The 15,805-nt window shown below is 35.2% G+C and overlaps 1 protein-coding gene across 1 annotated transcript in view; it reads left to right on the forward strand.

Moving 5' to 3' along the window:
- The first annotated feature begins 6,815 nt into the window (after positions 1-6,815).
- The window catches only part of LOC107591227 (phospholipid-transporting ATPase IB-like), a 59,693-nt gene continuing 50,703 nt past the window's right edge, over positions 6,816-15,805 (forward strand). Inside the window, exon 1 of the mRNA XM_016280323.1 lies at positions 6,816-7,033. Coding sequence (XP_016135809.1) covers positions 6,991-7,033 — 43 coding nt within the window. The 5' untranslated portion in view covers positions 6,816-6,990. The remainder of the gene's footprint in view (positions 7,034-15,805) is intronic.

Genomic DNA, 15,805 nt, shown 5'->3' on the forward strand with positions numbered 1-15,805 from the left:
TATATATATATATATATATATATATATATATTTATACAGTGGTGCTCAAAATGATTAGAACACTAGTATTTTCACCAGATTAAAAAATTGTTTTAAGTCAGTTATTTCTATATTTTGCTGTAGTGTAGTAGGAAATATCAGTTTACATTTCCAATCATTCATTTTGCCATTAATTGTAATAATCCAGTAAGATTTTTGTTTGCACAAGGAGTCTGACAACAGCCAGTGCTCCACACAGAGATCTGATCTGATCATCATCCAGTCTGTCTGGAATGACATAAAACAAAACAAACTGAGACAGACTCAATCCAGAAGAACTGTGGCGACGTCTCCAAATTTTTTGGGGTAATGGCCGCTGAAAATACAGCTTTGTCATCGCAGGAAAAAGTTATATTTGAAATGTTATTAAAAGAGAAAACAGTTATTTTATTGTAAAATTTATTGTAGTTTTTAAATTGTATTTTTAACAAATAAATGCACCCTTTGTGAGCATGATACATTTCTTTTTAAAAAACACAGACACTCAATGGTCAATGCATTGGCCATTACATACTTTTAGTTAGGCCTATTCTACTGTAGTTGTGATGTAACGTCAGCATCTCCAGAATATTAAGACATTTTCTTTCAATATATAGGCTAGTTAAATATTGATTAATTCATAAGGCCACCTTTAACCCTGAATCACTGCGGTGCAAAGGTACAACCTTGTTAATTATTAAATCAGGGTAAACTCTTAAACCAACCAAATATTCTAAAGTTGAAGATTTTTATAAATGGCAATTTACATGTATTAGTAATTAAATGCGACTGTTGAAGTCCAGAGCACACAAGGGCGTATTGTACAGCTTAAAGTGTCCATTTGGACAGGCGAGGTCTGATGACGGAGCGCGCGCGCACGCGACGGATCAGCAGGATGGCAGGAGCGCGTTCCCGAGCCAGTGCGCGCGGCTGAGGGTGACCCATCATCAGGAGCTATGCTGCCTCCATCAAACACCGCATCCCTGCGCCTGTGGCCCGCATACCCCCGCTGAAGCCCGAGTATGCCATCATCCCGCTCCCGCTGCTGGAAGCTCCACACATGCGTGCAGAATGTACTTCAACAGACGCTCGAAGATCCACAGCGAGGGAGGTGAGCGTGACACAATCTGCTGACATGGGCGACGCGCACTGGCACTGTTTACGCATGCATTTTCTTCGGTGCTCTGGATATTCGCATGTTCCTCTATGTGTAAATGATTAATTGTTATATCATTGACATACCTAATTCTAGCTATACATATACACACATTAGAAAAGCATCAGTTATGCTCCACCTGTCCCGTCTGGTGAGGCTCTCTTGTAGGTGACCTGTCATTTTCGCTGTGTAAACAAATGGGTTACTAGGGTGTTGTTCGCTTTTCAGCTGATTGGTGGGAAATTAGCGGCAGCTGTTCTTTTGAGATAAACTGTGATGCAGCTACGATTAATCTTATCCAGATCTGCATAGACCTTCTTTTTTTTTGTTGCATAGACTCCCTGTTAGTGGTTATTTAGCTCATCACGTGACTGTTTAAAGCGCTCTAGCTTTCTAAGCTCATAGACTCACCTGTTGAGGTCATGTGCACCTGGTTAAAGTATCTAGCTTTTTATTAATTGCTTTATATTTAAGTAAAATATAAGAAAATATCATTTAAATTAGATGCTGTCATGTAGCAGTTATTATTAGTTACATTTATTTAAGGTTTATCTTTGCTATTTTCTAATGTTGTAAATGTCCAGCAGTTTTACTCACTGCCTTTTATTAAAATATTAATAAATAAATACATTATTTTATAATATAGAATGTAAACAAAATCTACCAATAGAATACATTAAAATCAACCCAAATAAAATCATTTAATCACTTTAACTTTATATAAATTATAAATGATCTAAACAATTGAAAAACTCTTGAGAAAATAGGAAATAGCAGAAATTCAAAAAGTTATAACATAACGATGAAAACATTTTTAGTGTTACCATCAAGCAATACCTTAAAAGGATCTTACTTAATTATTTGTAAAAAAAAAAAAAATATATATATATATATATATATATATATAAGACTCACCTGTTGAGGTCATGTGCACCTGGTTAAAGTATCTAGCTTTTTATTAATTGCTTTATATTTAAGTAAAATATAAGAAAATATCATTTAAATTAGATGCTGTCATGTAGCAGTTATTATTAGTTACATTTATTTAAGGTTTATCTTTGCTATTTTCTAATGTTGTAAATGTCCAGCAGTTTTACTCACTGCCTTTTATTAAAATATTAATAAATAAATACATTATTTTATAATATAGAATGTAAACAAAATCTACCAATAGAATACATTAAAATCATTTAATCACTTTAACTTTATATAAATTATAAATGATTTAAACAATTGAAAAACTCTTGAGAAAATAGGAAATAGCAGAAATTCAAAAAGTTATAACATAACGATGAAAACATTTTTAGCGTTACCATCAAGCAATACCTTAAAAGGATCTTACTTAATTATTTGTAAAAAAAAAAAAAATATATATATATATATATATATATATATACACTGAAAAAATGTTGGGTTCACTTAGAAACAATTTTCACTTAGAAATTGGAAGTAAATGTCACAAATAGCTAGATATAGAAACTAACAAACTGAATTAACTGTGAAACAAAAACTGAAAGCAACTGAAAGTGACAAAGACTGAAAGCGTAGAGTGTAAGCTTACAAATGCATGCAATATATGACTAAAATCAAAATATCCACTTGATATTTGTAAGAATTTGTTGTTGATTTTAACATTGAGATCTGTTTAATGCAATAAAGCATTGCTTTCCAAATCCTAACAATGTAGGTTTGAAATCAAAAGACTGCAAACCACTGAAAGAAAATCACTTACTGCATCGCTGCAGTCTTTTAAAGGCTCTGTTCTGAATGGAAATGAGCCATGAGGAATTTATTATGATTACAAATCTTAGTAAAAGCTTATATATCATTCTCCAGTGGGCTGCCTGTTGGGTTTCATAGTACTTAATGCACCAAACAGGGGCCAAGAATACATCGCAAATACACGGCTCTTGAGATTTGAACGTTGGTGGCAGGTTTGAGAGATTGCAGAGTGTTTTGGCAGCAGGTCTGTTCCAGCATGTGTTTAATCGGCAGGGCTTTGTGGGGTGATGACACCGAGGGTGGAGTCTTTTTGACAGACTGACACAAATGCATTGTGGATTACACTGAAGGTTTGTTCACAGCATTTGTTTGGCCTGCACTGACCCAGCATGTTCCAGAATTAACATGCAGGAGCCATATTGTTGGTAACCTCATTTGTAATTCCGTGAAACATGAGACTTATCAGTTCTGCTCATGTTAAGAGATGACTGACAGATGTTTTCCTTCGAATTTGCTATACATATGTTCATGTACAAGTTGGAACAGAAGCAAAATAACATGCATGTCAAATCAAGTGTTTCTAACAGCGTGATTAGAGTGTGTTGTTGTTTTAACAGTCATTTGACAAAAGATAAGCTTCTGATGTCACGTTTGGGTTACATAATCACAGAACCAATGATGTAATTCATTAAAGGGCCCTGTTTTAGTGATCATCCATACTGTTCAGCGTTTCTGCGCATCACTTTTAAAGGCCACATGAGGGCAGCAACTGTAAACTCATCACTTGTGGTAGGAACTATTTTATTGACTTCTTAAATTACAGTGTAAATAAATATTAATATATATATCACATTAAACCGATGGGATGCAGATAAGACAAGGTTTCTGTATTTACATCAAAATATAAACCTGTATATAAATTAAACACACATTATACTTTATTTTAGCATATTTTTCTCATGTAATAAGTTGGGAGAAAATCGTATGTGTATCATTAGATCCGTGCGTGAGGTCTTAAAGGAATAGTTCACCCTAAAATGAAAATGTGTTGATAATTTACTCAACCTCAGGCCATTCAAATGTAGATGAGTTTGTTTCTTCATTAGAACAGATTTGGATAAATTTAGCATTACATCACTTGCTCACCAGTGGAGTGGATGGGTGCCGTCAGGATGAGAGTCCAAACAGCTGATAAAAACATCACAAAAATCTACAAGTAATCCACACGACTCCAGTACATCAGTTAATGTCTTGTAAAGTGAAAAGCTGTGTGTTTGTAAGAAACAAATCCATCAAGATGTTTTAACTTTAATCTGTTCCATTTAGTGAGCCCATAATCCATAATAACACTTCCTCCTTTGAAAAAGTCGATCCCCTGTTGTCCTCTCACATCAAAATCCATTGACATATTTGTTTTGATAAATTTTGGACTGTTTTTGCCTTTAAAAGGTGCTTGATCTTTGCATATTTCGCTCCTGATTCAGACAAGACAACTTTTTCCACTGGCAGTGTTATTAGTTAAAGGGGTCCTATTATGCTTTTTCACTTTTTCAACTTTAGTTAGTCTGTAATGTTGCTGTTTGAGCATAAAAAAGATCTGCAAAGTTACAAAGCTCAAAGTCCAATTCAAAAGGAGATATTTTATTTAACAGAAATCACTTTTCAAAAACTACAATGAACGACTCGTTTGGACTACAACGCATATTTTCCGGGATTTGTGATATCACAGAGATCGACGAATGGGACGAGACCCGGTTGAGCTGCACTAGAGAAGGCAACGAGTGTTAGCACTATGTTGGAGACACGCTAGCTTTCCCAAGGCAGACGAACTTAGAGTGGTTACAATCATCCGGGTTTAAATCGCGCTCAAATTGATTTGATTTTGCCGCAATATTTACACTGAAGCTGCAGCAGGTGGCTATGGTAAGGGGCGTGACATTTCCCGACCAGGCACCGAGTGCTGCCAATCACAACACACACTGGCCCAGCTAACCAATCACAGCACATTTCATATTTCAGAAGGCGGGTCTTTATTTGATACAGGAACTATTCGAGCCGTTCATGCCAGACTGGGGAGAGAGGTGTAAAATATGTGAAAAATACAACCTAGTATGAGAGCCTGTTCTAGGACACCCCCAAAACAAAATCAAGACATTGTAAAAGAGCATAATAGGACCCCTTTAAATGTTAGTTAAAAACGTATTAAAGATGAATTGGTTTCTTACAAACACGCAGCTTTTCTCTTCACAAGATGTTAATTGATGGGCTACATTCGTGTTGATTCATTGTGATATTTTTATCAGCTGTTTGGACTCTCATTCTGACGGCACCCATTCACTGCAGAGGATCCACTGGTGAGCATGTGATGTAATGCTAAATTTCTCCAAATCTGTTCCGATGAAGAAACAAACTCATTTTCATCTTGAAATGACCTGAGGGTGAGATAATTTTCAGCAAAATTTTGGGTGAACTGTTACTTTAAAATGTCAGCAGCCTAATAAACCTTCTGCCGTCTGTGTCAATAAAGTTAATCAAACAACAAAGGAAAAAAAAAAAAAAAACTCTACAAAAGTTATGCTCTTGACGGAATAACTTGTATTTTGAATAAGAATCCATTTATATTTATTTTTACATTTGATTATTCAATTTCAGTGATATCTTACTGCATGTTAAATAAACCTACTGCACCTGAAAAGCGTAATTTGTATATTTGTTCTATTGTATTTGTCCTATGTTTGTAATTTGCTTCTTTGTCCTTATTTTCAATAGCAAAAATAAAATAACAAAAATAGCTATATATTGGTATATGTCATTACCATGAAGTGAAATAAGATTTTGGTCGTATCGCCCACTCCTAACACGCATCAAGTGATGCATCAAAATGCATGCATGCATAACAGAAATAACAGTCCTTCTGATGTGGGTGTTAGTCAGTAAGCCAGGGGTTAGACTGTGACGCTTGCATGGCTTGTGCAGGGTTGCGGGTGGCTGACATGCCTGGTGGTGTAAGTGAACAATCTCACCTGCGCTCTGGGATAAAGCCTAGTTAAAAACGTATTAAAGATGAATTGGTTTCTTACAAACACGCAGCTTTTCTCTTCACAAGATGTTAATTGATGGGCTACATTCGTGTTGATTCATTGTGATATTTTTATCAGCTGTTTGGACTCTCATTCTGACGGCACCCATTCACTGCAGAGGATCCACTGGTGAGCATGTGATGTAATGCTAAATTTCTCCAAATCTGTTCCGATGAAGAAACAAACTCATTTTCATCTTGAAATGACCTGAGGGTGAGATAATTTTCAGCAAATTTTCATTTTTGGGTGAACTGTTACTTTAAAATGTCAGTAGCCTAATAAACCTTCTGCCGTCTGTGTCAATAAAGTTAATCAAACAACAAAGGAAAAAAAAATAACTCTACAAAAGTTATGCTCTTGACGGAATAACTTGTATTTTGAATAAGAATCCATTTATATTTATTTTTACATTTGATTATTCAATTTCAGTGATATCTTACTGCATGTTAAATAAACCTACTGCACCTGAAAAGCGTAATTTGTATATTTGTTCTATTGTATTTGTCCTATGTTTGTAATTTGCTTCTTTGTCCTTATTTTCAATAGCAAAAATAAAATAACAAAAATAGCTATATATTGGTATATGTCATTACCATGAAGTGAAATAAGATTTTGGTCGTATCGCCCACTCCTAACACGCATCAAGTGATGCATCAAAATGCATGCATGCATAACAGAAATAACAGTCCTTCTGATGTGGGTGTTAGTCAGTAAGCCAGGGGTTAGACTGTGACGCTTGCATGGCTTGTGCAGGGTTGCGGGTGGCTGACATGCCTGGTGGTGTAAGTGAACAATCTCACCTGCGCTCTGGGATAAAGCCCGGTCAGGATTAGATACAGGTGAAGTTGCAGAGCAGACAGAAAGAGGATTACCCTCCCTGGTCACTGTGCCTGTAAGAGGCTTTCATTCCTCATTCACCCTTTTCTATCGCCATAGCGGCCCAAGCTGCCAGCGCACCCTTGTTCCCCTTGGGGGCCACCAGGACCTGTGGGTCACCTTGGCAACGGGAACAACATGTCACGCAGAGGGCACTGGAAGTCTAGGCGGGGCTCTGTAGGTAATGGGTTTCCAAACATCTGGTGGAGCGGCCACACGTGAGCATGTGAGAACTAGGGATGGGTGGATCAAATATTGATACTTCTGATATTGATGTCACATTGAGATGATTGATCCACATAGAATCGATCCTCATTTAATACCAATGCATTTATTATTTAATTAGCATGAAAATTAATATGCATTAGGGAAAAACTTTTTTAGCAGATAGTGTTGCTCATCACCAGAATGCTGAAAAGTTGTTGATTTTTCATATTTTTTTAAAAGTTTGAGTTTTTTTGTTCTGTTCATTTTTCTCCCATATATATTTATTGACATTTCATTTTGACATTACTAGTAATAAGGAAAACCTGACTTTTATTCATTAGTTTATTATTTTTTCACACAAGAAAGGTTTATAACTCTAATAAAAATAATTAAGCTTTTCTAAATTAGTGTCAATGTCATCTCAATATACCTCTAATCAGACTATGATGAATAAATAAATTATTACTTTTTTTAGTAAAATATTTCACACGAACATTAAACAATATATATATATATATATATTATTCATTAATTATTTTCAGTTGATTTTCCCCCCCAAAAAGGTGTTTAGGCACTTTTTTTAATGTGTAAGAAACATAACGTCAAGTTAATATTTTTTTAAATAAACATACAATTATGCCTTTTACAGAGTTTTTTGATCATTTACATTATTTTTCATGATTGAAAAATCAAGGGACCCTGGACAAACAGAGAGAGCAATGTTTGCCATTCACATGTTAATTTTCTATGATATGACATAGGACTTGAATGACATTTTTTCCTCAGAAATGTATATTTATTAGAGGTTTCAGTACCAATAGGTACTGATATTTGCATTTGAATTGAACAAATAACTGGTATCGCCCATCCCTAGTGGGAGACTGTAGCTGTATGCAATTTGCAAATTAAGAGCCTCCTTGAGCATGAAATATTTTCTGTCTTTGGCTTTTGCTGGGTTATCTATATTAGCCTGTTCACTGTCCTCTTGAACCGGTTCCAGTGCCATTGTGTTGGGGTAGCAGAAAATTCTAGACATCAGAGGAATTTGACACCCATTTGAACAGCATGACCACAGTGACTAATCAGAGTAGTATAATACAGACGGAGAGATGTGCAGTGATATTGCATGGAATAAGAGAGGCCCGCTGAATGAATGCATGTGGTATAAGAGAATACGGCGGGTAAAGTGAGCATGGTTACAAAGGCATAGGGATGAATAATGCAACCAGGGCTATTCATAATTTAAAAGCATGCTACTTTTTAGTGGTGAAAAGCTGGCAGATGGCCAAATGACCACACTGTGCTCAGGGTCAAACTCAGTGATAGGTTCAGACATGACTAATCAGAAGCACATATGTAATTGACATGTTATTTTTTACATGCTTTTAATCATATAAGATAAAATAATACTAAATTTGACTAAAAGTCTTATTGTTTTCTATTTCTATTAAATATATATTTATATTGTATATTTATAATACACTTTATATGCATAATCATGTGGTGAGAGCTGTGTATAAACAAATGCCCACAAACATCAATAAACTGGAGCAACGTTGTAAAGAAGAGTAATTTTCATACAGAAAATTATTACTTCAAGTTATTGCTTCTAAAAGTGAATCTACAGGCAAGTGAATCATAGGGTGTCGTAACTTTGTCACACATAGCTTTTCCATCTTGGCTTTATTTTTGTTAAAGAGCAGGTCATATGGTTTTTTAAAGTGTCCTAATATTGTGTTGGAGTCCCCTACAACAGGTTTAAATGCATCTAAGGTCAGAAAACATTGTAATTTTCTCAGAATATACATTTAATATTAGAGTCATTTGCCAATGATTTCTAAACGGTTCGTTCCAAGCAAGTTCGGAGCAAACCCCTCCGTTTCATAAGCCTACTCTGCTCTGATTGGTCAGCTGGTCAAGCCTGTTGTGATTGGCACAGAGAGGAGTCCTTGAGCAAGTTAGCGAGCGCTACCATTGACAAAGCACCTTTGCATAAAACAATAATATAATATTAGTGCTAACGTGACTAACTGATGAAACAATACAGATTGCAAACCCAAATATGTCTACTGTAATGTTTGAAGAACGACAGACAAAAGACGCTCTGTCTTAACTTTTAGTTATTATTATTATTATTAATATTTTATATTTATGCCTTCTCAATGTAAAGTTGCAAAGTGCAAAATGCAAAGTGATCATTTCCGATTTTTTCATTCGATAATAGCTGCACTACACGAATCAGCTTACGTGTGTTCCGCGCTTCCGTCAAACGATTCCGACACGATATCGATACTTTTCAAGGCCAGTATCGTCGATATCAATACCGATACGATACTTCTAAACTGATTTTTTAAAATTATGAAATTACTAAAAGTAAAATGGGTAATGATAACTTTATATTTGAAACACATTTTAACTTATTAGGTTATATGTTTGTTTACACATGGTTAAAACATGTTTACTGCGGTGGTAACCATGGAAATCTACAAATACTACAGTTGAACTATGGTCACTTTAGTAAAACCATGGTTCATTTTCATAAGGGACTGCCAGTGACAGGCTGTTGCATACATAAAATGCAACCTTTTTATTTTGACAGTGTATGATTTATATTAACGTTACAGAATAGAACATGATCAATATTATCTTTCAAAGTTCAAATTAAATAAATGTAATTGCACAAACTATGTAGGCTACAATTTCAATTTGTTTATTGTGAAATAACTCAAACATATGTTTTTTTCTGTCCTCTGATAAGCATTGTTCTGGGCTGCCGTTCCCAAAATCATCAATGCTTTCTTATGATATTTTGGGAAAAGCAGCCCTGTTTGAATGCACTGTCAGAAGTGAGTAAATGCTCTCCATGATTGATTGATTCTGTCTTGCAACATCTGCGTGTGTTCAGATGAGCAGGAAAATAGTCCTAACCTACACAATTATTCGCTAATATGGGTTATTCGTCCAAGTCGATGCATATTGTACGCATTCATTTTTTGTTAAATAAACAAAGTCACTGGTAAATAAAACACACTTTAGCATCGATATTTTTGTTTGAGAATCGATACTCGCGTCAGTATCGAAATATCGATACTTCAGGATCGATACGCCCATCCCTACTAGCAACATCACTGACCTGTTCAGGGCTTCAAGTGCAGGTCAGTTTCATCTAAATACGCTAGAAAGTTTTGTCTTTATTAACCTAGTTGAGTATTAAACTGCTAGTAGGCTATCTGTTAGGCTATCCGTAGCACCCTATTATTATCATCATTCAGAATACTGTGCTAAAAGACATCAATATCGATTGTAAAGTTACAGATATTCACATGGATTTATTGTACAGGGAGGGAGGGAGCTTGAGCAGACAGCAACACAAAAATAATATTAGTAACAGCCTAATAATTCAATAGTGTATTAGACTTTTTCAACAAATATATTGTAGCCTACTAATTTTGACATTTAGGCACTTTAGAAATGGTGTTTTAATACACTAACAGTCAAAAGTTTTTGAACAGTAAGATGTTTAATGTTTTTTAAAGAAGTCTCTTCTGCTCACCAAGTCTTCATTTATTTGATCCAAAATACAGCAAAAACAGTAATATTGTGAAATATTTTTATTAAAATGTCATTTATTCCTGTGATTTCGAAGCTGAATTTTCTGCATCATTACTCCAGTCTTCAGCGTCACATGATCCTACAGAAATCATTCTAATATTCTGATTTGCTGCTCAAAAACATTTATTGTTATTATTATTATTTTTATGTTGAAAACCCATTCGATTTTTTTTTCAGGTTTCTTTGATGAATAGAAAGTTCAGAAGAACAGCATTTATCTGAAATAGAAATCTTTTGTATCATTATAAATGTCTTTATCATCACTTTTGATCAATTTAAAGCATCCGTGCTAAATAAAAGTAATAATTTCTATAATTATTAGAATTAATAATATAATTAATAATCCCCCAAACAAAAAAATGTATACTGACTCCAAGCTTTTGGTATAGTGCATGTATAATGTTACAAAAGGTTTTTATTTCAGATAAATTCTGATCTTTGGATCTTTCTATTCATCAAAGAATCCTGATGTACTCAACCATTTTAAATATTGATAATAATAACAACAACAAATATGTTTCTTGAACAGCAAATGAGCATATTAGAATGATTTCTGAAGGATCATGTGACACTGAAGACTGGAGTAATGATGCTGAAAATACAGCTTTGATCACAGGAATAAATTACATTTGAACAGATATTCACATAGAAAACAGTTATTTTAAATAGTAAAAATATTTCACAATATTACTGCTCTCGCTGTACTTTGTATCAAATAAATACAGGCTTGGTGAGCAGAAGAGGCTTCTTTAAAAAACAAAAAATCTTACTGTTCAAAAACATTTGACTGGTAGTGTACATTTGTATGAAATATAGGTTTATTAAATCTAGTGTATTTAAGTCATTTTAAGATAAACAACATTCTTTGCTAACAAATTGAAATGAGGTGAATGTTTTCAACAAGGTGAAGAAGTGACAGGTAAGAAAAGGGGGGGCAGAGATATTGGGGAAATTGACTAAGAATGACGGCCCCAGACTAAGGATTTAGACCTTTATTTTATGTGATGCCATACAAATAATAGGGTTGTCTGTGGTTTCAGAAATTGCCGTGGATGTATAGGCTATATACAGGAAATAAGGGGCCAAAAATTTTACCTTTTGGGGTACAACAGCTTGTCACATGGAACAGGACCCTTAAAAGAACATATTTGTTCCTTTTTTACCCCTAATAGGTAGGCCTACAAATTAGTACCTTAAGGGTACGAATTACTACTCTTAAGGTGCTAATATGTGGTGTACTGCTACAGTGTCAAGCTGTTGCACCCCAAAAGGTACAATTTTGGCCACTTTTTTCTGTGTGGCCTGGATGAGTGTGAGATTTCCCGGCCTGAAATTGCGTCCCAGTCCGGCCCTGCACACAACAAAAGGTTTGAATTGTATTTCTGTGGTATCCTTGAACACAGCGTCTTCTCAACATGATGTAAACGCACTAACTAGCGGAAGTGTTTGTGGGCAGGTCAGACTCTGTGTGTTCGTATTTCGCGGGCAGGCGGGGATTATGCAAATATGTTACCCAGTGACGTATACCGGTAACAGGCAAAAGATTAGAAAATATGACTCTTTAAGAAGATTCAGGATCGACTCTCTCTTTTGAGAGACAATATCTTTATTTATCATGTACTTTTTTGATTAACAACTTTTACAGATTGTTTTCATTTAAGGATAGCTACGTTATAAACTGCAAAAGAGATATTTTTCAAAAACCCATATGACCTGCTCTTTAATCAAATAATGACACAGTGTGATATGTCATGTGATATTGTTCATCTGAGGTAGAGGTCTGCGCGGGACTGTTTTTTTAGTCCCGCTCCCGCAAGGTTCTATTCCGCACCCACCCGCTCCTGCTATATATTCCCTCTTTGTTCTCCCGCTGTCCGCTTAGAATAATTTTCTTCCCGACCCAACCGTTCCCGCTAAATTTAGATCTCGTTTCCAGAATCTCACATTTAAATTTCCGCTACTGAAAGAAAGAGAGATAGGCTGACAAATAAAAGTGTAGTCTGCACAAAAGTGTGTTATTTTATTCGTCTTGTCAAGAGTCTTGAATTTATTGACTTTGATTTGAATTTATATGAATTATCTTAAGACACAAAATTTGTTTAATATTTTATGCAACACAGTAAGAAAAAATGTGTCAGAGAAAATAAAAATGTTGTACAAAACATTGACAACACAATAGGAAAAAGTGTCGCAGAAAAAAAAATAATTAAAATGTAGGTTGTACAAATATAGCCTTTTAGCTATTTTTATTCCTCTTGTCAAAATACTAAATTCATTTGACATTTTTTCTGTTAACACAGTAGGAAAAGTGTCGCAGAGAAAAATAAATAAATACGACATCTTTCATTTAAAATTATAGGCTAAGCAAAATATAAACAAAACCGAGTTGAACATCCACACTTTGCTCCAACCTTATTCTGCTGTCACTCATCGACAACCTGCCTGTTCTGTCTGAGGGCCGTATATTTACCACCGGTACAGCCTGCTCTGAGCATCGTTATGCACATGCTGCGCACAGACCACGCAAATAAAATGCGTGACGTTTAAAGCATGCGTGCAGCGCGTGCATAACAGTCCTGAGCACAAGCTGTACCGGTGGTCAATAAGAATAAAGCGCAGATATGCTGTTCTAAATGGACGTCGGGAACGGGATATTGTTAGACCGTCCGCTCCCATTCAAATTACACCAGAGTTACCGATCGCTACCATGTTTTATTCAGGAATTTAATCCCGTGGCGCAAAAAATCCGGTCGGGAATGCAGACCTCTAATCTGAGGCTTTATTTCCAAATTTTAAGACTTTTCAAGGACCAGATAATTTTTTATTTTCTCCTGATACAGAATACCATGGAATGCAATAGGGTGTCCTAACTTTTTCACATGACTGTGTATATTAGGGGTGTAACGCGGTACACAAAAATTATGGTTTGGTATGTACCTCCAATTTAAAGGCACGGTTCAGTACTTTTTCGGTATAGCAGGGAAAAAAACTAATCATAAAACTGCTTCTTTTTTCTTTTTCATTAACCAGTGGATTACTGAACAAATTGTGGCTCTTTCTTTAAATAAATTACATTATTCAAATTTTCTTAAAGGGACAGTTCACTCAGAAATGAAAATTCTGTCATTAATTACTCACCCTCATGTCATTCCAAACCTCCGTTCATCTTCGGAACACAAATTAAGATATTTTTGATGAATTTTGAGAGCTCTCTGACCCTCCCATAGACAGCAATGTAATTAACACAATCAAGGCTCAGAAACGTAGCAAGGAGATCAGTAAAATAATCCATGTGACATCAGGGGGTTCAACCGTAATTATACGAAGCTACGAGAATAATTTTTGTACGCAAAGAAAACAAAACTAACAACTTTATTCAACAATTCGCCTCCTCCGCGTCACCCTAATGCTATTTTGGAGAGTATCCACTGAACGCAAACAGTGTACGTTGTTTTGTGTCAGCTGCGCCACGCGGATACGTTTTCTACTTTTATTTATGCTTTGATTTGAACGAAAACAACGTATCCGCGTGGTGCGTGTTAATTCCTGGATCGTTAGTGAATTTGTGGATCATGTTAATTACATTGCTGTCTATGGGAGGGACAGAGAGCTCTTAGAATGCATCAAAAATATCTTAATTTGTGTTCCGAAGATGAATGAAGGTCTGACGAGTTTAGAATGACATGAGGGTGAGTAATTAATGACAGAATTTTCATTTTTGGAATTTCCTTTTTTTTTCATTTTTCATTTTCAGAAACTTTCCAGAAATTTACCAGATATTTTCCACCTCTTTGCAACCCTAACTGCACGTAAGGCGAGTTTTACATTAATCTTTAAATATAACCTTTATATATTTCATTTAGCAATATTTAGATTTATATTGTTAATTTATTGCTATGAATATTTTAAAAAAGGTTTTAGGGTGTTAGGATATTTTTAATTTATTTTGGAAATCAAGTTTTCAACCATGTTTTGAGCTGAAATGTTGTGCAGTTGTTGACACTGTTTAGGTGTAACGGAACAATTAGTGATTCTTTCTTGGTCTTTATCTGAGGGCAAAAGTCAGTGTAGCACTCAACTTCCCAGCTTTATCAGCACATGTTGGGCAACTTGTGAATTGAGTGCTTGTTAATAGTCTTAACCAGAGCCATGTGTGTCCATTATGAAAAGTTTGTCATGTATTTGTCCAGTCAATGTCCTGCACATAATTTACCAGTATGTTGCTGATTTTACAGTTCTGTGATGTTAATCTGGCACAAAGTGTCTGCCGGTCTGGCCATTAAGATTGAATGGCTGAGGTTGGGACTGGAAGAATAAGTAGCGGAAATAGAAAATGAAAGAGTTGGAGGAAGAAAGTGATCGCTCAGAGCAGTATATGAGATGCACGATGAAAAGTGTGTCATATGTGATTCTTTGGCCCTAGTCCAGAGTACGTCCTACTGAGGAACTCTCATGAACTTCTGGTTCACATTGATTTGTATATTTATTTAGTGAGGCAGATCTGGAAACATGACAGGTGTTGACAGCAGTGGTTCTCAGTAGGTCGCCATGCAGTCTGTTTTTATAGATGGGAAAATATAATGGTAAATGAAAATAACAAGATAAGCGTGCATAGTTAGGATAATAAAATGTATATGCTTATTAAAAATGAGTAGTAAAATGTTTCCAATTAACTTTTTCAATTTTACAGGCTGTGCGTCAAACATGTTCAAACTATTTTAGAGCAAAAACTTATGAATAATAATAACACAATATTGTATTAAAGTCTGCATATTGCTGGATCTATGCAATGAATTGCATGTATCTCAATGTTTGATTTTAAGTTTTGTATAATAAATGCTACTTGATGTAAAATCTGGGTCCTGATGCAGAACCATTTGAGTGCCACTAGTTTAAACTACACCCACTAGCTCATTGCTGTTGTTCATGCTATAATTAAGTCTGAAGGTGCCCAGAGTCACCTTGAAAGATACATTAGCCATAATTTATGACTCCATAAAAACACATTTAAGAGCCAGTGTCTTCAGCACTAAAATATATGACACCATACATAATTACAAGTTAACACAGTTCTCAGTTAGTGGCAAGTTATCAGTGGTCAAGCTGGCCTTTGACACCAAAGAGATGAGTGCTT

This window comes from Sinocyclocheilus grahami, unplaced genomic scaffold, assembly GCF_001515645.1.
Source record: "Sinocyclocheilus grahami isolate Dianchi unplaced genomic scaffold, SAMN03320097.WGS_v1.1 scaffold139.1, whole genome shotgun sequence".
NCBI classification, from domain to species: Eukaryota; Metazoa; Chordata; class Actinopteri; order Cypriniformes; family Cyprinidae; genus Sinocyclocheilus; species Sinocyclocheilus grahami.